This window comes from Colias philodice, chromosome 18, assembly GCF_061535455.1.
Source record: "Colias philodice isolate Cphi_HAF_F1 chromosome 18, ilColPhil1 Martin Lab GWU primary, whole genome shotgun sequence".
Lineage (NCBI taxonomy): Eukaryota > Metazoa > Arthropoda > Insecta > Lepidoptera > Pieridae > Colias > Colias philodice.
Window position 1 is genome coordinate 7,675,908 of NC_143103.1, and position 27,705 is coordinate 7,703,612.

Here is a 27,705-nt window from a genome sequence, read left to right on the forward strand (position 1 = left end):
TATTATTTTACTACGTATATATTTTAATAAATACAATAATGTGATACTTTTCATGGACATAATATTGCACTGGTAACAATGTATTTTTTTTAATAAATAACTGTCGCTTCTATTTCAGAGCTATAATGGAACTTGTAAATGCACCGAAAGATGACTGGCAAATAGGACACACAAAAATATTCATGAGAAGCTCTGTGCATGGGCCGCTAGAAGCTAGAAGATCAGCTTTGTTACAGTCTTCGGCATTACTCATACAAAAGGTATGTGAAATCTGAATTATATTAAGCTTAAGATGTTGAATTATAAATAATTTTTAAAACTTTTTCAAGACATGTTGCAGTTGCAAAAATTTTCAATTCGGAATATGAGTGTATTTATGTTATACGATTATACTAGAAATCAAAGGACTATTTAAAATAACTATTAGATACCATTTATACGCAAATTCCAAAGTTAACTTTAACCTTCACATCTAATTATGTTAATAACAACCTTATAGTCAGAGTCATACGAAACATAATTGTATTGTATTAATACCCAATATAACTTCACAGTGGTACAAAGGCTCGATAGCCCGCCGTCAATACCTCCAATGGCGTAAAGCAGCTGTAATCCTTCAAGCTGCTTGGCGCGGTTGGTTCGAACGAGCTGCTTTCTTACGATTACGAAGAGCTGCTCTAACACTACAGAGGCATTTGAGAGGCGCTTTTGCGAGGGAAGTCGCCGCTGCTTTACGAGAAATGAAGAGGGTCAACCAGGAAATCAAATTACGGGAGGAAAGGAACAGGTAAGATAGTTTGGTATGAGGTAGAAACGAATGGCCTTTAGTTGCTAATTATATTATGATTCAGAATTTTGTGGCGGTTAGTTTAAGGTAAGGTCCGACTTCATATCTTAAATACAAAGTATATTAATCAGATTTTTATACTTTGATACTACTTTTCGTGTCAATTGTCAACACAACAATCACCAGAACAATCAACCAGAAAACTATTTAATTATTCAAACTGTCAGCAACTATAGTTAAATGATGGCATTGAGCAATTTCCAGGGTAAATGCCAATATTTGATATCTTCAGAAACATTCTCTATATAAATGCAAGCAGCTTGTTATGTACAGTTCAATGTAAAATAAACATAATTATAAATAATATTAGAGCAGTCTGCAAAAAATGAACATAAAGGTTCATAACTTAAACGTCTTACCTTACAGCCTGGCAGAAAAAGCGGAACAAGAGCGAGCAGAACTGGAAAGCATGGCGGACCAACTCCGCGGTATATCCTGTTCTGGAGCAAGAGCAGAATCCGTGAACCTGGACAATCTGTTCGACTTCCTGGCTGATGTTCCAGCACAAAGGGGTGCTCCCGATGGCCAACCAGCTCACCAGCCTACTATCAACGAGATTGGGGACTCTATTGAAAGATTGGCTGATGATTTGAATCAAGAGGTAGGTTATAGGGATATGGTAGAAGAATTATTTTATGAACATGAAGTTAAAAATCAATTCATAAACATTATTTTTTTATAAATACCTAAATAACAGATTTGTTTGATTGTTAAGAAGATAGATCAGTATTTACACACAGAATAACTTGAATCAAGTTAACGATTGCATCATTAATGTACTTCCTATATAATGTTATAAATAAATTAAATTAAAATAAAATGTGTGCATGTACTAGAGTACACACGTAAGAAGTGAAACTTCTTTATGTCCTTATTTTTCAAAAAATAATTTACTATATACAATAATAAAGAAATACGTTAGTCACACGCTCGTCGCTACCTATTTACATATTTACACCGGCCGCTGCTGCAACTCGCTCGCTTCGCTCGCTCGGCTCGTGCGGTAGTTCAAAAGTTAACCTAAGATGCTCGTCGCTTCGCTCCTCGCTACCTATTTGAATATTTACGCCGGCCACTGCCGCGACTCGCTCGCTTCGCTCGCTTGGCTCGTGCGGTAGTTCAAAAGTTAACCTAAGATGCTCGTCGCTTCGCTCCTCGCTACCTATTTAAATATTTACACCGGCCGCTGCTGCAACTCGCTCGCTTCGCTCGCTCGGCTCGTGCGGTAGTTCAAAAGTTAACCTAAGATGCTCGTCGCTTCGCTCCTCGCTACCTATTTAAATATTTACACCGGCCGCTGCTGCAACTCGCTCGCTTCGCTCGCTCGGCTCGTGCGGTAGTTCAAAAGTTAACCTAAGATGCTCATCGCTTCGCTCCTCGCTACCTATTTAAATATTTACACCGGCCGCTGCTGCAACTCGCTCGCTTCGCTCGCTCGGCTCTTGCGGTAGTTCAAAAGTTAACCTAAGATGCTCGTCGCTTCGCTCCTCGCTACCTATTTGAATATTTACGCCGGCCACTGCCGTTTTCAGCTTATAAAGGATTTCGACTTAGGCGGATTTTGATTGGACAGAGAGTTTGAGGTTTATTCTTATAAATTTTGAATTCATAAAATTATAATTGAACACCTGACACCAATCAAGCAAACACGTGTTTACGTGAGTCATAGATTTATTATCGTATACTCCTAAAAATGTTTTCTAAGAAACAATAGTGTACTTACATTGTCGGCACGTTCTTAAAGTCGGTAACTTATTTTTGTTCGAACAATAGAGGTAATAAATTCCTAATGATCAAGTTGTAAAGGTTGTAAAATAAAAAAAATGTGTGCGTGTACTAGAGTACACACGTAAGAAGTGAAACTTCTTTATGTCCTTATTTTTCAAAAAATAATTTACTATATACAATAATAAAGAAATACGTTAGTCACACGCTCGTCGCTACCTATTTACATATTTACACCGGCCGCTGCTGCAACTCGCTCGCTTCGCTCGCTCGGCTCGTGCGGTAGTTCAAAAGTTAACCTAAGATGCTCGTCGCTTCGCTCCTCGCTACCTATTTAAATATTTACACCGGCCGCTGCTGCAACTCGCTCGCTTCGCTCGCTCGGCTCGTGCGGTAGTTCAAAAGTTAACCTAAGATGCTCATCGCTTCGCTCCTCGCTACCTATTTAAATATTTACACCGGCCGCTGCTGCAACTCGCTCGCTTCGCTCGCTCGGCTCTTGCGGTAGTTCAAAAGTTAACCTAAGATGCTCGTCGCTTCGCTCCTCGCTACCTATTTGAATATTTACGCCGGCCACTGCCGTTTTCAGCTTATAAAGGATTTCGACTTAGGCGGATTTTGATTGGACAGAGAGTTTGAGGTTTATTCTTATAAATTTTGAATTCATAAAATTATAATTGAACACCTGACACCAATCAAGCAAACACGTGTTTACGTGAGTCATAGATTTATTATCGTATACTCCTAAAATGTTTTCTAAGAAACAATAGTGTACTTACATTGTCGGCACGTTCTTAAAGTCGGTAACTTATTTTTGTTCGAACAATAGAGGTAATAAATTCCTAATGATCAAGTTGTAAAGGTTGTAAAATAAAAAAAATGTGTGCGTGTACTAGAGTACACACGTAAGAAGTGAAACTTCTTTATGTCCTTATTTTTCAAAAAATAATTTACTATATACAATATTAAAGAAATACGTTAGTCACACGCTCGTCGCTACCTACTTAAATATTTACACCGGCCGCTGCTGCAACTCGCTCGCTTCGCTCGCTCGGCTCGTGCGGTAGTTCAAAAATTAACCTAAGATGCTCGTCGCTTCGCTCCTCGCTACCTATTTGAATATTTACGCCGGCCACTGCCGCGACTCGCTCGCTTCGCTCGCTCGGCTCGTGCGGTAGTTCAAAAGTTAACCTAAGATGCTCGTCGCTTCGCTCCTCGCTACCTATTTAAATATTTACACCGGCCGCTGCTGCAACTCGCTCGCTTCGCTCGCTCGGCTCGTGCGGTAGTTCAAAAGTTAACCTAAGATGCTCGTCGCTTCGCTCCTCGCTACCTATTTGGATATTTACGCCGACCACTGCCGTTTTCAGCTTATAAAGGATTTCGACTTAGGCGGATTTTGATTGGACAGAGAGTTTGAGGTTTATTCTTATAAATTTTGAATTCATAAAATTATAATTGAACACCTGACACCAATCAAGCAAACACGTGTTTACGTGAGTCATAGATTTATTATCGTATACTCCTAAAATGTTTTCTAAGAAACAATAGTGTACTTACATTGTCGGCACGTTCTTAAAGTCGGTAACTTATTTTTGTTCGAACAATAGAGGTAATAAATTCCTAATGATCAAGTTGTAAAGGTTGTAAAATAAAAAATATTCTATATTAAAACGTATATATAATATGTGCGTCATTAATTTCTGACTGTTTCGAAATTTGGTGCAAAATAAAATAGTGTGTAAATAAAATTTGTAAAAAATCAATAAAATAAAACAATTGAGTAAAGATCTATAGGCATATTATGTATGTATTTATACAAGATATGTATATTATATATTTATACAGGGAACTTCTCAACGTGTTATCTATGAAATTATACTTTTACTCAATTGTTTAATTTTATTTACACACTGTTTTATTTTGCACCAAATCTCGAAACAGTCAGAAATTAATGACGCACATAGTACATAATATATACATATTAAGACAGAGGTTAAGCTTAAATAACTTGAAAAATAAATAACATGATCACGCCCACGTGTTGGTGTTTTAAAAAATTCAATCAAAAACTGAGGTTAACTTTAAATACAATTTTAGAAAAATAAATACCACAATCAACATTCAAGTATTAGAAAAAATTGATACCATAATTCCACCCACGTGTTAGTGTATTGAAAAATACAATCAAAAAGTGAGGTTAATCATAAATAACTTAGAAAAATAAATACCATTATTACACCTAAGTATTAGAAAAATAGATATAATTACTTATTTACTTTTTTTAGAAATTCACTGGAATTAGAATTAAAACAGACCCTTTGATTTTGCTGATCACTTTAATATAACATGTATATAGTCACGAGTACGGCGTAACGCAAAAATGTCACGCGCGCGGCGTAACGGCAAAAATGTCTCACAAAATTTTTGTCCACCCCCGATAAAGAAGTTTCACTTCAAAAATATATCTGTTTAATAATTGTTTAAAAATCTTCAGTATTCAATCATCGAAATCGTAATCGTCCCATAAGGTACAACCCATAATTATTTCCCACATTTTAGCTGGAACACGTGCTAGCAGAAGAAATGAACGAGCTCACCAAGCACACAGACGCTCAACGCAAACCGGACGGCGCCCCCTCTGAGTTCATCCCTCCCCCTCCCCCCAACTCCCTCCCCCTACACTCCATACTTCACCCCGCTACCCCCACATCCAATCACAGTAACGGGATTGTAAACGGCACCCCTGATAATATGACTTCATCTATGAATGGTATGTTTTTATTATTTAAAATGTTTTGTGGTGATGGTTTATAGAATAACGCTTTCTATGTTGTACAGTGAGCTTCGCTAGTATATAAAAAATTATTCAATCCTGTATATTGGCAGTTCTATGGGGATGGGTATGTGGGAATCTCAAATTTGGTGGCGTTGTGATTAACAGTTACATAATATTATAGACAGACTTTATACTTTGGTACACGTTTATTTATAAGTTTCATATTCTTATTTGATAAACATATATGTATATACGAAAATGTGTCTTTACATAGCTATAGATTTCATTGAAGCAAAAAACCGTTGTAACTAATAGCAATGAAATTGCTAAACTATACGAATCGGTGGGCATACATTGTACTGTACCTATGGCATTGTACATGATCAAAATTTTTCAAAAAGGGGAAGTAAAAAATTAAAAATTTTCAAGGCGGGCAGAAATTTTTTTGCTTGCTCTTTCACCTTGCGAAATACAAAAAAAAACGTAACAATTACGTGACGTTACGTGCGCGCACGCAGGTCGCATACCGAACGGTGAGATGACGTCATCGCTGACGCTCCCCCCCCCGCCGAGCTGCGGCCCCGCGCTGGACTCGCCGCCCTTCCCCCCTCCGCCCCTGTGCTCGCTCCCCGAGCCCGCCGGCCCCCCGCCGCCACCGCCCCTTAAAGGTTCATTATAATATATTAACAAACAAATAACTAAGTAAAGTCGATAGGTTTATTAACAAAACTATATATAAAGTCGATAGAATAAGTCACATTAATGAAACAAATGCTATCGATGGACAATTTATAAATTATGGATGTCTAGGATTAACTTTAGTTAGAGTAATGATAAGGACAATTTCCTTATGTAGGGGACACAAAATATTAACTTTATGTGTTACTAAAGTTAGTGTAAAGTGTAAATTAATACTATCAGCTTTAGGAAGTCTTGTAGGAAAAGTATAGAGATACTAACCTCTAACACTTAACTAGGCTTCATTATTAACTTGCCATATTTTGTACAAAGGATAGGGCTAACTAACTAAATATAGGTTAAAGGTCGTGTCTTCTTCTCTTCTATCTTATAACGCTTACTATATAGGAATATTAGACTGCTTTGCTGCATCATACATCATTCCATTAATAATTTCATCCAATTCAAATTGTAACACATAATAAACAGCTTTATAATGCCTCGTAAGGTAAACAATAATAACAAAATCAAATGTGAAATACAGCTTAATTTAAAAGGAATAGAAAGTCATAATTTCGAGTAGTTTTTCATCAACTAGTTTTTAATTTTTTAAGAATCTTTTATGTATTTATATCTTACACAAAAACTTTTAACATAACATATTGTAGATTTACACAGAAACTATTAATGATTTAACATTCTCTCACAAACATTATAGAAATTATTAAATGTGATTAGCATTTTACTTGTACATTTAAATTCGTGAATATGGAATTTCTTAAAGACAATTTGCTAAAATACTCTTCACTTCTAGACACAACTCCCCCAGAACTTACGAACGGAATAATTCCAAACGGAAAGCTCATGGTTATCAAAGATAAGGAGCCGATATACGAATCCGTGATACCGCGACCACCGTCTGAACCACCAGTGCTGTCACCCCCACCACCACCGCCGCCATTTAACCCACCAGAAAGTAATGGGTATGTATTTTTTATTTCATACAAATAAAAAAGTGCGTGTGTGCCAAGCACACTTGTCAGAAGTGAAACTACTTTGACAAGATTTAAAAATACCAAAATCGTCGCCACTTCAAAATAAAACAAATAAATCTTGTCTATTGTAAGACACAAACAATATAATCATTTCCCACATCTTCAACACAAAATGAGATTCCATTTTTTCTTTGCATTTTACATGTGTTTCATAACAACATTGTGTACAGCATATCAAGCAAGGAGGAGCCAGAACCGGAAGCACCTCTACCGCCATTACCCAGCGCTGTGACGTCACCGGAACAAGCGGAAACACCTTCCACTGCTATGGATTCTAGCTGCATCAGTCCTCCACCCATGTTGAATGGAGACGCCAATGTAAGTTGATAACCTACATCAATCTATAAAAGGCCGAAAAACAGTTCTGTTAATCACCTTTTTCGTCATCATTCTGTCAATCAAAAAAGTGGATTCTTGGGTTATCCATTTTATGGAAATTCAACCATTATAACGATCCAAATATTTGGAATTCCATAAAGTATAAATAGAACAAAACGCAAAATGAATCTTTATAAAATTGAAATAAATTTTGCTTGCATAGTAGAAATTGTAGAACATAAGACTGCGCCTTTTCATAGTATATCACTTTTAACATCGACCAATTAAGTAGATTAAAAAAAATGTAAATTTTCCAGAACACAGAACGCAGCGCTCGTAGGAAAGAACGTGTGGAGCGTAGACTGCATCAATTAGAAACAACGCCCGCTAGTACTGAAGCTCCTGCTGATTCCAGTGACCTTACCGAATTTGCTAAACTTTATTTTAACGACCATCCTCGATCTCCAGAAGGTAACACTAATATTTAGTTACTAGAAGTTGGAATTATATTTATAATTTGAACGTTTTGACCAGGTATAAAATGAGCAACATACCTGGATACCGTAGGGCAATACAGTAATAACAATTATATTTATTTAACATACTCATATTACAAAATCAGGGAAAACAAATGTTCTTGCCGCGTTTGCATAGTTTCTGATACAAGTAATTGGCATCTTTTTATCAATTTTTTCTCCGAAAACTAAATATTTATTCAAAATTACTGTATACACTGAAGGAAACTAATAACTATTAATCACCATTTTTAATCATTTCTACTTCAATTCAAAACGTTTAAAATTCTTATATTTTTAGGTACAATCATGGCGACGTTAACTCGTAAAAGCAAATCAATGGAGCTCTTAACTAAAGAAGAAATGATTACTTATCACAAAGGAAATAACATCCCCACCTCTCACATACAACTGCATGACCCAGACAGTGTTACGGCTGCTGTGAATATTTTCAGAGTTAGTATTATTATTTTACTACTTTGGCTATTCTATATAGTGTATTTTTTCATTTCTCAGAAATGTGTGAACCATCTTTAATCGTACTAAAAGATATTATTTGTTCATAGGATCTATGCCGCTACATGAGAGGAGAATTAACTTCGGAAAAAGAAACGCAAGTAATTCAGTCGATTATTGGAAAGGGTCTAGAGCGGGAGGAACTACGTGACGAAATATTAGTACAGTGCGTTCGACAAGTAAGTTTCACCAACGAATTACACAAACAACATAATTGGTCTTACCACAAAACCATTTTAACAGTCTAACTTTAAAACAGAGATATGTCACTTAATCCGTCAGTCCTCGGATCACAGACACAATAGAAAATCTATTGTGTCTCGGCCCGATCGGGCCGCTCGGTGGTCAATGGGTTAAATAGTTGTCCATGTGAAATACGACAAAAACAGATTATAGAGAACCCGCGCTTAAACCCTGTCTAAAGTTTTTTGTGGCAAAATAGTATGTTTTTAATTTTCCTTGTCCATATTAATGTATAATTTTGCTTTAATTCTTACAAATAATAAAAAGTTCTCAAAATTCACCTTTCATTATTTTTTTGTGCCATTTATTTCTGGTACATTTGTTATCTTCCACATTCCAGATCACAGAATGTCCCGTAGAAGAGTGGGCGGAACGTGTCTGGCTGATCCTCTGTTTATGCGCGGTTGCCTGGCAACCGAGCCGCGGTCTGGCCCGCTACTACTGCGCGTGGTTACGTGCACGTGCTCGTCCACTCAGCTCACCCGGTGGGGGGTCTATGACGTCAGTGGGGTCGGTGACCTCTAGTGCCCGGGCTTCGCACTGTGCGCAGTGGTGCTTGGACAACTGTAGGGGTGCTGCGCCGAGACAGCTGCCGCCTAGTACTGTGGAGATTGCTGTGAGTAAAATTTCCACTATGGTTGTTTCTCATCATTAACTTGTACAGTAGCGCATGAATGTTTGAAAAATCTGATCTTTAAGTCATTTTAATTTGAGTTTTTATTAGCTGTTGTAGTATACTAGTACTTGTAGAAGTATACTCAATACTCATAATTCCATACTTCTCAACAACAGATTAATTAGCTGTCAAATGTTACATTAATAAATCCGGAACACGTTATCGAATCGAGTTTTTTTACGTTCGATTTTTGTTGTCTTACCATAGACAATTTTAAAGGTATACGAGTTAAAAACTCATCGTGGGAACATCTTAAATTTCATCACAATTCAGTATGCACAGAGTTTGACAAAAAATATCAAAAAATGACTCGCATACATAATGCTTTATATATTTGACAGGCAATGCGCCGCCTCGGTACCATAGTGTGCCGATTCTTCTTCCTGGACGGTCGGACGAAGGCCATAGACGTGCACCCCGCGGACACAGCAGCGGCTGCAGCAGCGAGACTAGCTGATAAGCTGGGTTTGCCTCCCAATGCGAGGGCTGGCTGGGCGGTGTACCAACAGAGGGCTAGTACGGAGGAACACGTGCGGGCCACACAGTACTTGTATGATGTTATTGCTGCGTGGGAGATGTGAGTATGAAATAATATTTCATATTATAAATAAGCATATTATGCTTTATGGTCTATTAGGCAGAGTTTTAATATGATACGCATATTTTGAACATTACTGCTACGAAATAAGGTGTTAATTTCAATGAAAGCTTTATATATTGAATATTTTTGACGACTTTTAATATGCGATTGCTAGTGTATTTGTTTATAGTACGCCTATCAGTGTAGCTATATCTTTATAAGCTACTTCTGAAAACCAACCATTATAGCATTTTGATGCAATTTTCATTCTGGGTCCATTGAATTTCAATATTTGAAAAATAAAAATGTAAATAAATTGTAGAACTTTTTTTATAAGATTTTACATTTCATAGGCAACAAGGCCCTGGTGGAGGGTCAGCAGACAATCGCTTCGTGTTCAAGCGTCGTTTGTTCCGTGGCGGTCGAGAATTACCCCATGATCCTGTTGAAGTGGCCCTGTTGTATGCACAAGCTGTGCATAGTGTTGTAAAGGTATGTTTTTTCTTTTCTATCCTCTTTTTTGCTACTCTTACTTACTCTTATCTTCTCTTCGTCTTAAAAAAAATTGGTAAAATTGCTTCTGAAAAAAGAGTAATAAATTACGATAGATTTTTTCCCCTTTTTAATAATATACATCAATATTTTATATCTAAATTCATTTTTACAAACATCATAATGCTGTCTAATTTCAATTATATAAATATTCAAATCTTTTTAGATGGACGAGTTCCCAGTTTCCGAGAAAGTAGCGCTCCAACTAGCAGGGCTTCAAGCTCAAGTATCATTAGGCGAGCCAGCCGCTAGCCCTCCGCCCCCGCACACAAGGGCATACTATTCACACCCTGAACAGTTCCTACCACCGAGGATCGCTAAAACTAGACCAGCGCATCAATGGGTTAGTATTAATGTCATAATATGTGCTGGATAGTACAATTTGGTCACTATAATAGAAGTTCTTGTTCAAACAAATCATTCCCATGAGAATTTTCTTTGACTACGTCGGTATAATATGTAAATCTTGAAGAGAATACCAACTCCAATGATTGAAATCTTCTATATTGATATATAAACATTTGAAAACAATGATATCCTACCATAATTGATTATTTCTATACACTTTCGCTCTTCTTTCATTTGTATACTTAATTGAATTTATGAAATAAACAACCCACATTTTCTTGTTCTTATAACATTTTTAATACTTTTAGGCAACAATACTGGCCCAAGCACACCGTCAATACGGCGCAGGACGAGCGGAATTAACCGCCAAAGCTTTGTACCTATCCTGTGTGATGCAGTATCCTTTATATGGCGTCACACTGTTTCCTGTTACTTACAAAGGATATTGGGCTCATGGTATGTTCATTTATTGCATTAAATACAATTTCTAAATACTTCTTTCTCTAAGCTTTGCCGATAAATAGCTTTCCCCTTAAATTATACCTTCCCATGTACCGTAAAAAATAAATGTGTATATTGTTCTAAATAAAAAAGAATTGAGATGCGAGTTAGAAAGTTTCTGCATTTAAACAATAGTATAGTAAATATTTCAGGTGAATGGAAAAATTTAATTTATTTATTTATTGTCTTATGTCAACAGGTCCGAATGTAATGCTAGGAGTGGGATCAGAAGGTGTAGTCCTTGTTCGACCAGCAGATAAAGTAGTGCTAGCAGAATACCCGTATTCGAATATAGCTGCGATACTCATGGATCCAGTGGATAATGGACTCACTCTTAGCTTAACTCACCATGGACAACATGATGGATTAAGGTTAGTGTACATCTAAATATTTCATTAAGTCATTTTATTCTCTTACGGAACTTCGGATTAGTTTTCCACGTTATTGAAACATACTTGCAACAATTTAACTCAGATACATTGTTATTCCTGTTATTTGTATCAATCATAATAATTAACAGTCACTAAATATTATGAGATACACTAAGAAAAAGACACTTTTTGTCCTAATTGAACGAAGCAATGAACAGATCTTTTTCACTAAGTTATTTCCCGGTCGACATACAACAATTTCTTATTTTATATATAACTTCATAAAATCTTCTTTCCCAGGTGCATAGTACTCGAATGCGCACAAAAGCAAGAAGCAGCATGGTTAATGGCGGCATATAGCCCGACCCTTGCGAACAGCCTCTCAGAAGAGCCACCAAGACGTGCGGCACCGGCGAGTGAACGTACGCGACTGGCGGCCGCACTGCGGTCTGCTAGACGGGCTTTGGTTGATTGTGGTCTATTGAGAAGACCGCCGGATCTCTCTGCGGGAGGATTCTTGAGGAATACCCTCAGAAGGTACGTATTTTTTACATGTGCTCGTACTTTTTACGTGATATCCCTTTTTAATATGTGTCAAATTTCACTCAAAAATAATTTTGCGTGATGTGATTTTGTGTGAGAGAAGAATTCCATTTCAGAAATATTTTTATTTTAAACAATAATAGGTATTTCATTTGATTTAAAAAATGTAAGAAACGTTTTCATTCAGTAATAAAGTAATACGTTATTATATGTATCAACGGCACTTATCTTTACATTGTACTAAATAATGTGTCTCTTTCACTCATTCAAAAAATAATATAAAGTATATAATATTTTTTCATTTTTTTTTTTCATTTAACATCTCTAATATCCAACTCATCCGCAGACTAAGCAAGCACCGTCTCGAGCGTGTCCGCTTGGACCTCTCTGCGGAATCCCAAGGCGAGTGCTACAAAGGCTTCCCCGCCGCGTACTGGTGTTGGGCGCGGAGTCTCCCACACTCGCTGACCAAGCTCAATGAGGCTGAGGAAGTCGCTGCTATGCAGATATTTAAGGTTCGATTGTATTGTCAACTAGTTAAACAGTGTCTTGATATCCAATTATATCGGTAAAGTGTTAAAACTTTGTGTTGTGTTTAAATTATTTTCATATCATACTAGCGGTCCGCCCCGGCTTCGCCCGTGGTACATATTTACGTTTTCTCTACATAAAAACCATCCTCGTACTTCAAGGAATATAATAAAAAAAGAATTATCGAAATCGGTTCAGCCGTTCTCGAGTTATGCGCTTACCAACACATTTTGCGATTCATTTTTATATATAAGAAGAAGAAGAAGATAGAACTGGTAGTCAGATTCATATAACAACTCTTATCACGTTACAGGACATAATGAGTCACGCGGGTCTGAGCAGCAACGAGGGCAGCAGCAGCAACCTGGCCAGCAACAGCAGCGTCAGCAGCCACGAGAGCGACAGCGACGACCGCGTGGCGCTCGCGCAGGCGCTGCTGCAGCGCTGTCTGCAGAAGGACACGCTGCTCACCGAGCTGTACATGCAGCTTATTAAACAGGTACAGTCAGCAAAAAAGATCTGTTATATGCAACTTATTAAACAGGTACAGTCAGCAAAAAAGACCTGTTATATGCATCTTAGTAAACAGGTACATCCGCCAAAAAGGACCTGTTATATGCAGCTTAGTAAACAGGTACAGTTAGCAAAAAAGGCCTGTTATATGCAGCTTAGTAAACAGGTACAATCGCCAAAAAAGACCTTGTTAAATGCAGCTTAGTAAACAGGTACAGTCGCCAAAAAAGACCTTGTTAAATGCAGCTTATAAAGCAGATACAGTTGGCAAAAAAAGATCTGTAACATGCAGCTTATTAAACAGGTACAGTTAGCTTCAAAGACCTATTACAGTTCGGACGGATGATCTACAATTAAGCTCTTAAACGCAAGTCGCAATAGATTAAACCATTTTTTATTTGGGAGGTCGGAAATTCAATTTCAAAATTAATTTTATTTATTTTAAATGTTATAGTGCAAATAAACTTAAACAATGATTAGGATGTAAAGTATTTTATACCGTTAGCCGATTAGGGTGTCCTGACAGAACATTATTATCCTGACATAACATTGATGGCATTATTGCATTAACCACCTTGCAGATACAAAACGCCTAGTCATAATAAAATATTTATTATCCCACTATAACTTACACACTCCAACAGACAACGGAGCACCCGGAGCCCAGTTCGCGGGTGTCCGCCCGGCACTGGGCGCTGCTGTGTGCCGCGGTGGGCGCAGCCCTACCGCCCGCGAAACCCCTGCGCCGCTTGTTATTAGCCCATTTACGGTACCGAGCCGCAGCCCTACACACGGGTGAAGAGGGCAAGTTCGCACGACGCGCTGAACAGGTTCGTGATTTATTTATTAGAAAAAAAATCATAATTTTTGCACTCGACTTTATTGTCGTATAGTCATAATTTTAACACATCAAACATTGTCTAAACTTAAAATTGTTATTGCTATACTTTATTATCCATTAATGTGACCATAGGTTGTAACTATTTTTATCATTAAGCCTAGCTATATAAAATAAACTTATAGTTAAAAAGTTTTATTTTGTCATTATATCGGAATATATGACAAGGCAATGCTATCCCATATATTTCATTATCATGAAGAAATAAAGAAGCGATAAACTACCAAACTACTCTTACTATTTCAGTACAGTGAGACGAAGTATTTTCTTTTTAGTTCTCGCACAAATCCAATTTTACTAACAAAGAAATATTTCCCTCCAACCAGGTGGCACTAAGCATAGCCCAAGTACCGCGTCGTCTAACAGCACCTTCCAAGGAGGAACTGCTATGCGCAGGCGCACGCCGACCGATGCACGTGCGTGTATTACTACTTGATGGAAAACAACATGGGCTAGTGTTTGGGCCAGCAGCTACTGCAGATCATCTGGTGGCCATGTTGAGAGAGAAGATTGGATTGACTGACACTGCTACAGGTAATATTACTCGGATATCATCATAAATTGTTGATTAAAGGCTTTAATAATTGTAGGAATAATGAATTCAAACACGTGGTTGGATATTTGTCATAGCCTCTGAATTTAAAATTTGTAGTAAATTCTATTGCCATCTAAAACAATATCTGTATGAATAACAATATCACAATTTTCATTTTAATAATTTTGATCTTTGTAAATAGGACATTATAAATGTAACATCCATGAAACACTAAAGCCAAATGCATTGATTATTTCGGATGTCTAGTTAAATCACTCATAACTTTTATTGGATATATTTATTATAAACTAGCAATCCGGACGAACTCCGTTTCGCCACCAGAGACACCTTTTCTTTGCTATAAACCTCACGGAGCCCGAGACCTTTCTAACGAATGCAAAACCGTGGAAATCGGTTAGTGCATTCTGGAGTTATAGCGTCAGGAAGGAAAACCCGACTTATTTTTATATAGTAGATTTTTTTTTAACTCCTTATTAAAAATGTTTCATTTCAGTTTTAATTCCATAATAGCACTGTTTATAATTAAAATAATGTATAATCACCAGGTTATGCGCTCTACGAGGTGTGCGCAAACTCATCCCCCGCGGGTACGGGCGAGCGAGCACTGGGCGGGGCGGAGCGGGTTGGTGACGTGCTTGCACGGTGGGAGAAAGCTGGCGCTACTGCTGCTGCTTGCAGGTATACATATAAGTAATATCTGTTTGTGGTAGATACGTATATACAATTGTTTATACACCCTCTGCGTCTGCGTGCATACACATACGCACACTAGTATACCCTATCGCAACTTTATATACGAATCCCGCTGCAAGCAGGTATAAGTAAATATGCATAAAACTTCACACGCACACATAGACACATAATAATTTTAGCATTGGACAATTGATTAAAATATGTATCAATAACTACAAACATTTTTAAACTCACTTTTATTCCAGTCAAGATTCCAACTTCTGTATATTATGCTGTCACAAGAACCTGACATACTTGCTGTCCATACAGCTGAATTTGCAAAAATACCTGCAGTAGTCGATACCGCTGGATTTCCGTTATTTCTATGTCGACTTTGATCCAAATCTATAACAATACAATGTAGAATCTATTCTATACCAGCAATATTCTATTACAGGCTAGTATTCAAGAAGCGTCTCTTCCTGGGCGACCGTCCGCTGCACAGCGCATGTGTGGCTGAAATGGAACTGCTCTACTATCAGCTGCTGCATGCTGTACGACACGATCGCCTACCTATAGAGACTGATGAAGCGGTATGTATCGATTTTCTATATAAACGTTATAAATAAAAACAAAGCGTGGAAATAATTGTTGAGTTAATGTGTGAAAAAACGGTTCGCAAAAACTAACCAAGGTTCCCAATTTGAAGTCTCTCCTTTTTATTCTAGTTTAAAACATTGGATTTAATTAGGACCATATTTAAAATTCCAAACAAATGCTAATTTTTATGTTTTCCTACCTTCTAACTTTTAATTGTTTCCGTCACTTATCAATATGTGCCTTACAAGGTATGTGAATGCGGGTAGTATCAGGTTACTTTGTACGTTGTGTGATGCAAAAATGATCTTTAACATCCAGTACTTAAGATCGTTATTCCCTCGCAGGTGATGGTAGCAGCGTTACACGCGCAAGTTGTTAAGGGCGAGTGTAGCGGCGGCGCGGAGTGCGCAGCAGCAGCTGGTGCTGTGCTGCCCGCACGACTTGTACCAGCTCTACCAGCACCTGCTGTGAGATTGCACCACTTGGCCTTAAGGGGAACTCCACCTCATGCGGCTATGCAGCGTGCGCTGACGTTGGCTGCGTCGTGGCCACTCGCGAGGGCTACCATTTTTGATGTTATGGTTTGTATTTAGTGCTAACTTTATTTTGAAGTTGTCAAAATGTTACGGTAATGAAATTTCTCTACCACTTGTAGCGAGTCGCTACAAGTGGTAGTAATTTTATTTAAAAAACCGTTCATTTAAAAATAAGTTTTGCTTTGGACAATTTCATAAGCGCGATTGAGTTAGTTTTTAATTAAACCGTTCATTTAAAAATACTACTTAAAATACATGTAGGCAGAGTTTTGCTTTGGACAATTTCTTAAGCGCGATTGAGTTAGTTTTTAATTAAACATCATGATTCTTTATAAATTTCGCTTATTTCATTTAAGTGTCGCAAACTGGACACTTTTTGCTTGTCTGTTAATGCAGCGTGCGTATTAATAACGGCCATCATGATTCTTTATTTAAATTTCGCTTATTTCATTTAAGCGTCGCAAATTGGACACTTTTTGCTTGTCTGTTAATTCAGCGTGTTAATAACGGCCAGTTATCACATTTACTCAACCAAAATTTAAACTGAACATAACTCCCACAGCAATCGTTCACATCAAACTGGCCGCGAGCCCTCTGGCTAGCAGTGGACGCGCGTGGTCTAACCCTATTGCGTCGCGGCGCACGTGCGGCCCTTGTATCGCACGACCACGACCAGCTGCTGGCCGTGTCGCCCGCACCGCGCGCGCTGTTGTTGGTCACTAGAGCGGATAAGAAGCACGCTAAGCTTGTGCTGTCCACTGATCAGGTATGATTCTGTTTGTTTTTTTAATAAAATTGTTTTCCAATATTAAAAACAAATAAAAAAGATATTTATTGTGTACCAAAAAAGTATAAATAAGATTAGAATAATAATTAGAAAATGCAAAACTAATTAAAAACAGATAATTATTAATTTTGTAATTTTATGGACAAGCAAAATTGGGGTGCTAAGTGCAGATGGGCCAAATAAAGCGCCCAAAGTGAGACATTTGCACGGGTAAAAGTTTTCACTTTATGTACCTAAATTGAAATCCAATATCTCCAATGCCAGAGATAGTCAAAAAGCTTAGTAACCATATAAAACCCTAAAAATTTTGTGGATTTATCAATTTTATATCCAATCTCCACAGGCATACCAGATCGCGACCCTAATCAAGGACTACATAGAGGCTGTGCGCGGGCCCGTGTGCCCCGCCGTGCCGCAGCCCGCCGGCGCCGCACCACCCGCCTCCTGACACCCGCACGCCTAGTGCCACTGCTTCCACGTCACGCACTGAGCGGGCCTGACAGATGACACGTGACAGCTGACAGCTGACAAATGACAGTTGACAGCTGACAGTTGGCGGCTGACGTGCGGCGGGACGCGCGACCTTTCCGTTCATTACATTCAGTTGCGAACGAGTTCGGTCAAACGACCAAAAAGCTTATCTGTAGACTTTTCTGTGACTGCGTTTTATATTTCTGATTCGATGGAACGCATACAAATTTTGTTTCGCAATGAATCTCAAGATCTTTTAGGCTCAATGAATGGATACATCGAGTACGCCGAAAAGATTGATGTAAATCTAGAAACATTAGTTAAAGCTTCTTCAAGTATATACTCACGATTTAAATATAATTTAGAGCACGATATAGTGTCGGTATAGTATTACTTTAACGGTCGCGTTCGGGAAGTAAATGTTTATATAGTATATCATTTAAACGTTAATATTTTACGCTAGATATATTAAAAATGCTAGTCTTCGTATTGATTAGTTAGCTAAATCTCGTCTTCTTTCCACATTTACTTCAGAGACAGGTAACAGGTTCGAGTGGTGTTCGGTTTTGAGTGTCAGGATGGACGATTTAAGGTAGCCAGGTGACGGGGAAGCAAAAATTTCCAATAAACCCACATAGTAATAGAATAAAACATTTCTCTCTATCCTCTAAAGGGTCTGTTACATAAGATCGATTTAACGCTCACGTGCGTTTCTATCGTCATATGTACCGTGACTCTTATATAAAATATATCAGTATTATTACAATTAAATAAAAATTCGTGTTGTATGTAAAATTCGAACAGTTTAATCATATTGTTAAGAATGATAGAATGTTTGGATGTTAGATAGTTGTTGTATTTCAATCTTACTCCCCTTTTAGTCTGTGCTTAAGTATGTAGATGTCACTTCTAGCGATGTTTGGAGCGTTAATTAATGTACCCTTATTGATAACACTAATACATTTCGTTGTAATTAGAAATACTGTATTTCAAAAATATTTTGTCATTTAAAAAGTTAAAATATACTTGATTAATAATGAATGGTCCAAACATCACCAGTTTCCCTTAGTACTAGGCCAACCCACTGTAAACCTTACGATTTAATCTATACAATATTTCATGTTATAACCATATTGTAGATGAATCTTATAAAATAGTTACTACTTGTTAATTCTAAGAAATCTCATATCAGCTAATTCCTACTGTTAACCCTCCTTGCTTCGGTGGAACCTTCCTGTACTGTTGAGTACGTAGCATAGTATATGTCTGTTTTCAATTGCGAATAATTTTATTCTGATGTCTTATTTTGTGCCTTGTAACGCGGCATGTGAACCTGGCCAGGATCTAAATATAATTAACAAAAATACTTAGACTGCTTAGAATCAAATATAAATTTAAAAAACAAACTATTTTGGGCGCGTTAATTAAGGATATATTTAGCCAAACAATGGCTTGTTACAATATTTTGTATGCTACCTCTGGCCAGCACGCATCGCCTGCATATAATCAGTGAGCGAACTGCAAATTTATTGTGACTGCAAAGTAATTAAATTGTTCCAAATATATCTTCTATCTTGAATATTATAACACTATATTGCACAATGTTATGTCTCAATATTTTATTATAAAATATATAACTAGTACATATAAATGTTTTGAAGCAATCATGCTTCGGTTATTCTAAAAGTAAGCTAAAAATTATTTTTAGTTTCGTTAGCATTTTGGTGCTTAGATATCTGCTTGGATTGAGTTTTTGATCTCATATTGAGTATTATTTATATATATATAGATGCCATATTCCGAGTATGAGCAAAGTTCAGGTTTAATTTATTTCATATATATTTTTTATAATTTGTATATAATTGACGAACCAAAGAATTGATCATCCCTTTGGATTTTTTTTTATTATTAGATAATATAATTACGTTTTTAGTTTATGTATATAGTGATAGAATAGATAATATAATGATTGACGTAAAATTTAATTGAATATACATGTAACTGAGTGTTACATCAATCATATAATGTTAAAAATTAATCAAGACTAAATGCAGCAGTACACAAATGAAATCATGTTATATTACGAAAATACTGAATTTTACTTCCCATTTCATTTTGTAAATCATAATGGCTGAAAATAAGTGTAATTCAAAGAAAATTTCGCAGTGATAGTTATTGTTACAAAAATATTTTTCTGGTATATAAATTATATTTGAAAAATCATCCAACTTATTTTCATTGTCATTTATGGACATAAAATGCTATATTTGCAAACTTTGGCATTCTTCAATCTTTCTAGTTTCTACTAACTAAAGCTTCCAGTTTAGATACAACTAATACTTATTTCTTAAAAATATTTAACACTTCCTCATTTATAAGGAAAACTATGTAAGATTTGTGTTAGATGTAAGCTAATATGAACAATAAATTGATTTTCAACCACCAAGATACTGCCTAAATAGACTGATTGTGTCCAAATATTTAACCTTTTTTGATGATTTTTGTTTACTGTATAGATTTGTCCCAACAATTTGAATGCCAAATAAATAAAACAATAAATATGAAAGATGTTTTATTTCATCATTAAATATAGTATAGCTTATAAATTATTGTGTCACTAATCCTAGATAATCATCCATGAGTGTCCCGATTGCAAACTGAAAAAAAAAATATATTTTATTTAATTTCGTGAATATACAAATTATTGAATGGTCTTTTATGTGCTTGTTAGGCAATCAATACATAAACAGGAAGAAGTAATGTAATGAACAGGAAAATACATTTAATTGATAAAGGAACTTCATAAGACCTTCATAGTAGAATCCAATAAGTTATCTACATTACATATTTTCTAACTACCCAAGATGTTCCAATATCCAAAGTTAACAAAATAAACAACTTTTTAAAATCAAGTATTAATTTTCGAATTATTCAATTATTTCAAGAACTTATATTATATTATGTAGGAGTATTAGGTACTAGCTGAATTGCATCCGAACAAGATTTGATAACTATCTATCTAGCGGAACGTCGCGTCGATGGTCGGCTGCAGACGTTGCTTGGTTACAAACGAAGAACGGCTTGAGCACCATGTTTGCGACTAATCGCTATTGTTCCGAGTAATCTTGTGCATTGTCGTTTCAAAACTAATTTCCTTCCTATTTATTCCCTAATAACTAGCACATAGATTTGTGCGATTCAATAACTTTTGTCTGTGACATTGTGATTACCAACCAACCAAGATATGACTGACCTTGATGATTATGGCCATCCGCTCATAAATATATAAAACAAAATGCAATTTTTTATCCCCAATGCATCATTTAAAAAACTTTTTGAAATGAAACTAAAATTATAATAAATACTCACAATGCCTGTAGCATCGACCCTGGTTCCAACAATTTTTAATCTGATAACATCTTCCTCTTGTATGACATTATCTTCCTGTTTACTTTTATAGCAAGGAGGATTCACATTGGGACAGAACTCCATGTCTGCTGGTATTGACTGTAAATAAAGTTTTTTAGCATTAGTTATTTTTTGACCCCACTCTCTATGAAGTGTTTGGTAGTTGTTCAATCTGTATCCAATATTTTTCTAGACATCGATTCCTCAGAAAGATAGTTCATATATTAAAATTATTTTTATAAATCCACAGAAGACAAGGATTTATTATTTTATTTAGTAGAATATAAATTTACTTACATGGTGAGAAATGAAACAGCTCAATGGTCCTATTTGTGCAAACATTCCAACCTGAAAGAAAAATATGTTACTTATGATTATAAAAGTTCCAAGATGCATTAAAATAATATCTTCACACCAATCAATCAATTTATAAGCAACATTCGCATAAATAAACAAATATATTGTACATAATTTATTGATTAATACCTTATTAACTTGTGTGACAATCGCGTCTAAAACTTCTCCTTTGAATGGTCTAAATACAATTGCCTTATATTTAACAGGATAGACTACAAAACCCTGACCGGGTTGTATAAGCCCAGCTCCAATACTATCTATTGTTGTCACTGCTATAACGAAACCGTATCTGTAAATAAGTACAATTTATATTGAATATTGATACATTGACCAACTCCTGTTTGTAAACATAACCTCATCATACACAAACAAATGTCCTTACTTTCCTGTACATGTTCCTTCTACTTCTGTATAGAGCTTTTCTTTAACTGTGTCTAGCAACTGGGGCCCAAAGTATCGAGGGTGCAAAAGAACTTCGTGTTCTAGAGAAATCTAAAATCAAGAAACATAGCTTGGTAAGTTTGCCGCGTTAAAATTGTTCATAATGTGTATATCTTACTTACGTGATAAAACATGATTAATTATTTATAATTTTGGCATTATTTAGTGAATATGTATTAAAATTTAATATTTTTCTCTAATGTTTAGGCTAAAAACAAGCCGAAAGCCACAAAATCACAACAAGATACAAGCTTTTGTGAATGTGTCATTTTTAATGTATTTGTCATGTGTCAAAAATCTAAATTTACATTGATGATTTGATGGCTAGCCTACTAGCCGATTGGTAAACATGATTCAAAATATATTCTGTAAATGATAGCTGAAAGCCGCTTGGCTTTTTCATAATGCGTTGTATTGATAATGACAATTACTATGCCCAACTTTCAACAAATTGAATAGAAATAGAAGAAATGGAATAAGTTCAACGAAGTTAGTAGAATAACATTTAATATATCTACCTTGATCGGTACTATGATAAATAATTATGAATTAAGAAATAGATTGTAGAACATTTCTAATACCTAAAGTAAACAAACAAATGCAGTCAAAAAAAATCCAAAATTACGGCATAAAATACACAGATAAAATATCACACTGTTTTAATATAGCTGGCAATAAGAGAATACTCGCCAACTCTTGACTCCAACACAGCAACACCAGCGATTACTCAAAAATGCCAAATGAATGGCCGTGTATTCTGTAATCAGATTGTTGTAAAAAAATGGCAAAAACTTACGATTATTTATTTAAATTGCTTCTAATAGGTGATTCAGGTGTCGGAAAAACATCTATATTATTTAGATTTTCAGAAGATGCTTTCAATATTTCATTTATATCAACTATTGGTAAGTATTCATGTCTTTGTACTAAAGGTTATTGTCAAAAAAGTTGTATTTTTTGTACGTAATTAGCTTTGATGTACATTTTTTGTGAACGTTTGTTGTGAATCATTTTTGTTCCCACAACAAATTTGTTGTGAAAAAGGGCGCGGCTCTTTGATAAATGGAGCCCTTATCGAATTAAATGAATGAACTGTTTATGACATCATACACTCTAATTTTAATTAGTTGACTTTACAGTTTAACACCTAATTCTTGCAGGCATTGACTTCAAAATACGAACAATTGATCTCGATGGCAAAAAAGTAAAATTACAAATATGGTGAGTTATTTTCCTGATAAGTGGAACATAGCTGTTGAATCTTTCAAACAATAATAAATTGCTAACTGTACATTTTAGGGATACGGCCGGTCAAGAAAGATTCCGCACGATAACAACAGCCTACTACCGAGGCTCTATGGGAATTATGCTTGTATATGATGTTACAAATGAGAAGAGTTTTGAAAACATAAAAAATTGGATAAGAAACATAGAGGAAAATGCAAGTGCAGATGTGGAAAAGATGATTCTTGGCAATAAGTGTGATTTGGATGCAAAACGACAGGTATTACTTTGGAAAATAAACAAATAATTTGATAGATTTTGACTGTAGAATAACAAATGTACTCTAAAATACTGTTTCATTCATAGGTCTCCAAGGAAAGAGGAGAACAATTAGCAATAGAGTATCAAATAAAATTTGTAGAAACATCAGCAAAGGATTCATTAAATGTGGAATATGCTTTTTATACATTAGCAAGGGATATCAAAGCTAAGATGGAGAAGAAACAGGTATGATTTCAATTCATATATTATTTATATTAAAATTTATCTCATAAGAATATCACATTTTTATTGCATTAAGTATATTATATTATATTAATACATATTTTCTCTTGTTACATGGCTTTCTATGAACACAGAAGGTAATATTTTGTTGGTTAACACTAGTGTTGTTTTCGTTTTTGTTTGTGTTGTTTAGAAAATATAACCTTATCAATGCCTTGATGAAAATTTTAATTCAGACATAGTTTCATCTATTCTAGCTCTATAATACATATGTATTTGTTATTTTTCCCATATTTTTTATCCATATAATATTAGGAACTCTAATAAGATTCTACCTACCTAATATTACAAATTCTTCTCTTGCCTAATGCAAGTAGGCTAGCTGTGTATTTATCTTACCATTAACATTTAGATTGTGTTGAATTGGTCTTTAATTAAAATTTGAGTCAAACCAGTTTGACAACAAGTAGGAAGTATTATTGGTATTAAAACTGTAAACTTATTTCTAAATCACAAATTTTGCTACTATTTATTGTAACTGGTAAGTCTATACTAAATAATTATTTAGTATAGACTTACATATTATGTACTAATAATAGTTTTAGATAGTATTAGATGTGTTTTACATAATTCTTTGCATGACTGTTAAGTGTAGTTAGTTTAAATAGGTTTCTTACATGGGAAAGTTATGGTAAGCTGAAACATTTACATTTTATTTTATCTTTGAACAGAAACTGACCTTACATAACTGAATATAATATGTATTGTAATTCATAAAACTATTAATCACTACATAATATAAAGCAGTCGCTTCCCGCATCTGTCCTAATGTCTGTATGTATGTATGCTTAGATCATTAAAAGTACACAACAGGTTTTGATACAGTTTGCTTTAATAGATAGTTATTCACAAGGAAGAGTTACTATATTAATTATTAGGTTTAAGACAAAGCTGGCAAAGCTGCAGGCAGAAAGCTAGGGTAATATAATCTAATATGCAAAAAAATTGTCAATTTATGAATCTCTCTGTATATGATTGAAATAATATATTTTTATTATTTTAAAATTGTTTCATATTATTTTTTTGCATCTTTAAATAAACAGGAGGCGAGCAACCCACCCGGTGGCAGAGGTGGCACCCATCAGTTGAAAGCAAATGACCAGCAGCGCAAGCCCACCTCGTGGCTGTCCCGCTGCTCCATCCTCTGACGATGCACAGTCCCGCCCGAACACCCGCGCCAATTACTCCTCTATTAAGTGAATATGGGTTGCAACCCCTACACTATTTTTAACTGGTGCACTCCGTACGGAGATCAGACTTGCTTTTGTATTTTTATATCCAACATCCTTCATTTCGAGGTGTTAAATTGTGGATATGTTGCAATGTTATCTAGAATAATTTGTGACGTAAGGTCATATCATTTTAAATACATCAATATGTAGTATTTTCTTTCCAGTTTTGAGAAATTTTTAAGCAGTATTTTTGTAAAATAAATGCAATTATGTTTATATTACTATGACATTATCTTAAGGCAAAATTACTGGGTGTTGTTCAATATGTGAACATGGTTAATGGATATTATTTCAATAGATTATTAGCTGTATTTTTCTTTTGCTATTTTAATTAAGATATATATTTTAATGTAATATATACTTCATATTTAATTTGAATAAACAGTGCTTTTTTAAATTATTGTAGTTTTTATTTCGATAATCCCAACAAATTATATAAAATGTTCCAAATCTAATTGATCAGAATCATTAGCCACTTGATTTGCTTATAATCACTTATTATATAATCATGTTCACCATCAAGTGTGTTCAGGAAAAGTTTTAAAAAAGCTCTTTAATACATTTTACACCCTCATATCATTCAGAAAATATTAGAAATACACTTCATATATTGATATACAAATAAGGGAATAGTGTTGAATTACTGTTTGTATTGAAGTGTCATGTGTCCTAGCCAATATTGAATCTATTTGAACTAGTAAAGCTGTGGAGGTCAGACTATTGAACTGTATCATTTAGCAAAGCTATTGATACTAACATAGTATTTTATGATTGATGTCATATAAAAAAATGTACTATACACATGGTTAGTACATTATGTTATGGTTAGTACATACATAGGATGATAATAAGTATTGCAAATTAAAAACCAAAGCAGTTAACTAGTAAATTTATTTTTCAACAAATATATACAGAATGGAATTTTAAGTCGTGTAGGAAGACAAGTAACCAAATAATTATATTGTAATTTATAACACATTTGGTACTAACTATTAAGTAACATATAAATAAAATGCAATTCTTAAGTAGCTTGAATTTGTTTTGAGTTGGACTTGAATGGTCTGCTGATGATGTATTTTGCACCCACTAATGCATTTTTCGATAAGAAAACTATAATTTGCAATAATTTCTTTGTGGATAGCATAAGCAACTCTTTGGTCATGTAATACCCTTTTCTCCAATACACAACATAGAAAGGCACCGGTGGCAATTGATCTGACCATATTCCATTTCTTAGACTCTTTGCACGACTCTCAGCAGATAAGAGCGCTGGGGCTATTTTTGATTCAACTGTTTTCTTTCCAATTTGTTGTGGCACCGAAGCTTTAGCGAAACCAAGTTCTATCAGCTTCTGTCCAAGATCCAGAGCTTCCACAGTTTTAGTCTAAAATCAAATGAATGTTACAGTTAGAAAACGTTAAACATATTTAGATATGTAGTATGTAATCTGGTACATTATACAAAAATTGTCTACAAACCTTTGGTTGATGTAAATGCAAAAGTACAGTGGAAACTAAATCATCTTTGTCTCTGGCAATTGGCTTTAAAGTAACTTTTTGTCCTTTTGCAACACACTCAAGCCAATTCACAGCATTACCACTTACAATATCAACTCCCCATAGCTAAAAATATTATGTATGTTTTATAAATCATATAACTTGTCATTAAAATCAATTGCATGTAAGTTAATTCGTAATACCTAATTACCTTCACTGGTAGAGGTGGTTTACTTGAATGCCATAGAGGCAAGTAAATAGGAGCCTTGTGATTAACCAAAAGCCTTACTGGTGAATGCTGAACTCCAGCATACACACCCTTCAGTGGTTCATGTTGTCTAATAAAGTGTTCTGGTATTTTACTTGCTTTTGAAAACTTGCTCACCTGTACACAAAACATTATATAATATCGTTTTATTAGCTTTATTTATCCTCAATTTCGAAATATTACTTACCGGGCGGATTTTATGTATCGCTAGAGCGAGTCCTGCAGTAGCTATGCTATATACGGCGATCTGAAAGGTGGTGTAATGTTATGAAAAATATTCTTAGGTGCTCATATTATTTATATTTTATATCCAAATAACATACGTTTACGCCACGGTAATCCTTATCCAACAAACTCTCGATGTTATAGAAAAATCCTCCTTCTTTCTCAGACATTTTTGTTAGCTTCTATCTAGTAAACTTTTCATAATTTTTATATATTTACGATTAGCTCATCAATATTTTGAGGTAAATTTAGAAGATCGGTCAAGAACTTTTACCTATTTACTTTCAGTTTGACTTTCAATGACATTGACACATCTAGACTATAAATTTCGTATGTTATATACGCAAAACTTTCTATTCACAGTCGCCAGTACCAATATGTTATCCAAAGCTTATTGAACATTTTCATTCGACATAAACACAGGACATACACCCCGTTTTCCAATTGCAGCACTAGAGCGCATTATGCGGCATAATGCCTAACGTTGAATGTTCCAACTACAGCAACGCTTCGCACAATCGAGCACTAGAAAAAGTAATGCGCGTGAATTGATGCGTGCAATCGATTTATCGTTAGTAATTATTAATTGTTGGAAAAAATTTTAAAGCTTTCGTTTCATTGTAGTTTTTTCGAAATAATCAAAGTTAATTCAAATTGTGTTAAAAAAATAAATATAAGT

At 35.2% G+C, this 27,705-nt stretch overlaps 4 protein-coding genes across 5 annotated transcripts in view; 2 read left to right on the plus strand and 2 right to left on the minus strand.

The window, feature by feature from the left end:
* Myo81F (unconventional myosin 81F) overlaps positions 1-20,377 on the plus strand; it is a 95,197-nt gene extending 74,820 nt beyond the window's left edge. The window contains exons 15-40 of one of the 2 annotated variants that reach the window (XM_089706968.1): positions 119-260; positions 555-787; positions 1,214-1,448; positions 5,135-5,345; positions 5,870-6,019; positions 6,844-7,012; positions 7,255-7,402; positions 7,720-7,873; positions 8,219-8,373; positions 8,484-8,612; positions 9,017-9,292; positions 9,694-9,929; positions 10,286-10,424; positions 10,651-10,827; positions 11,141-11,288; positions 11,533-11,704; positions 12,005-12,241; positions 12,594-12,762; positions 13,092-13,277; positions 13,936-14,121; positions 14,516-14,723; positions 15,291-15,423; positions 15,875-16,010; positions 16,362-16,598; positions 17,116-17,319; positions 17,684-20,377. In XM_089706968.1, the coding sequence (XP_089563094.1) occupies positions 119-260; positions 555-787; positions 1,214-1,448; positions 5,135-5,345; positions 5,870-6,019; positions 6,844-7,012; positions 7,255-7,402; positions 7,720-7,873; positions 8,219-8,373; positions 8,484-8,612; positions 9,017-9,292; positions 9,694-9,929; positions 10,286-10,424; positions 10,651-10,827; positions 11,141-11,288; positions 11,533-11,704; positions 12,005-12,241; positions 12,594-12,762; positions 13,092-13,277; positions 13,936-14,121; positions 14,516-14,723; positions 15,291-15,423; positions 15,875-16,010; positions 16,362-16,598; positions 17,116-17,319; positions 17,684-17,788 (4,675 nt within the window). In that variant the 3' untranslated portion in view covers positions 17,789-20,377. The remainder of the gene's footprint in view (positions 1-118; positions 261-554; positions 788-1,213; positions 1,449-5,134; positions 5,346-5,869; positions 6,020-6,843; positions 7,013-7,254; positions 7,403-7,719; positions 7,874-8,218; positions 8,374-8,483; positions 8,613-9,016; positions 9,293-9,693; positions 9,930-10,285; positions 10,425-10,650; positions 10,828-11,140; positions 11,289-11,532; positions 11,705-12,004; positions 12,242-12,593; positions 12,763-13,091; positions 13,278-13,935; positions 14,122-14,515; positions 14,724-15,290; positions 15,424-15,874; positions 16,011-16,361; positions 16,599-17,115; positions 17,320-17,683) is intronic. The other variant, XM_089706970.1, reaches the window with a different exon arrangement.
* Polr2G (DNA-directed RNA polymerase II subunit Rpb7) lies at positions 20,369-22,297 on the minus strand. Its single transcript, XM_089706976.1, has 6 exons — positions 22,140-22,297; positions 21,959-22,068; positions 21,706-21,865; positions 21,517-21,567; positions 21,181-21,318; positions 20,369-20,468 (listed from the first exon to the last, which is right to left on the minus strand). Exons 1-6 carry the CDS (start codon positions 22,149-22,151, stop codon positions 20,418-20,420), a joined length of 522 nt encoding a protein of 173 aa, XP_089563102.1. The 5' UTR covers positions 22,152-22,297; the 3' UTR covers positions 20,369-20,417.
* Positions 22,298-22,723: 426 nt separating this feature from the next.
* On the plus strand, positions 22,724-25,434 carry Rab8 (RAS oncogene family member Rab8). Its single transcript, XM_089706381.1, has 5 exons — positions 22,724-22,922; positions 23,178-23,238; positions 23,317-23,521; positions 23,608-23,748; positions 24,849-25,434. Exons 1-5 carry the CDS (start codon positions 22,799-22,801, stop codon positions 24,951-24,953), a joined length of 636 nt encoding a protein of 211 aa, XP_089562507.1. The 5' UTR covers positions 22,724-22,798; the 3' UTR covers positions 24,954-25,434.
* A 477-nt stretch (positions 25,435-25,911) lies between these two features.
* LOC149480602 (mitochondrial inner membrane subdomain organizer) lies at positions 25,912-27,332 on the minus strand. Its single transcript, XM_089706754.1, has 5 exons — positions 27,125-27,332; positions 26,989-27,048; positions 26,745-26,918; positions 26,516-26,659; positions 25,912-26,421 (listed from the first exon to the last, which is right to left on the minus strand). Exons 1-5 carry the CDS (start codon positions 27,194-27,196, stop codon positions 26,059-26,061), a joined length of 813 nt encoding a protein of 270 aa, XP_089562880.1. The 5' UTR covers positions 27,197-27,332; the 3' UTR covers positions 25,912-26,058.
* Between the last annotated feature and the right edge of the window lie 373 nt (positions 27,333-27,705).

Bases quoted from the DNA above. Each gene is read 5' to 3' on its own strand.
- Polr2G (XM_089706976.1), bottom strand. The intron at 21,568-21,705 runs GTATTAATCAAT...TTTTTCTTTCAG, and splicing joins TTGTCACACAAGTTAATAAG to GTTGGAATGTTTGCACAAAT. The intron at 21,319-21,516 runs GTAAGTAAATTT...CTTTATTTACAG, and splicing joins GCTGTTTCATTTCTCACCAT to TCAATACCAGCAGACATGGA.
- Rab8 (XM_089706381.1), top strand. From the start codon at position 22,799: ATGGCAAAAACTTACGATTATTTATTTAAATTGCTTCTAATAGGTGAT. The intron at 22,923-23,177 runs GTAAGTATTCAT...TAATTCTTGCAG, and splicing joins TTCATTTATATCAACTATTG to GCATTGACTTCAAAATACGA. The intron at 23,522-23,607 runs GTATTACTTTGG...TTTCATTCATAG, and splicing joins ATTTGGATGCAAAACGACAG to GTCTCCAAGGAAAGAGGAGA.
- LOC149480602 (XM_089706754.1), bottom strand. From the start codon at position 27,196: ATGTCTGAGAAAGAAGGAGGATTTTTCTATAACATCGAGAGTTTGTTG. The intron at 26,919-26,988 runs GTAAGTAATATT...TTTTGTGTACAG, and splicing joins CGATACATAAAATCCGCCCG to GTGAGCAAGTTTTCAAAAGC. The intron at 26,660-26,744 runs GTAATTAGGTAT...TAATATTTTTAG, and splicing joins AACCACCTCTACCAGTGAAG to CTATGGGGAGTTGATATTGT.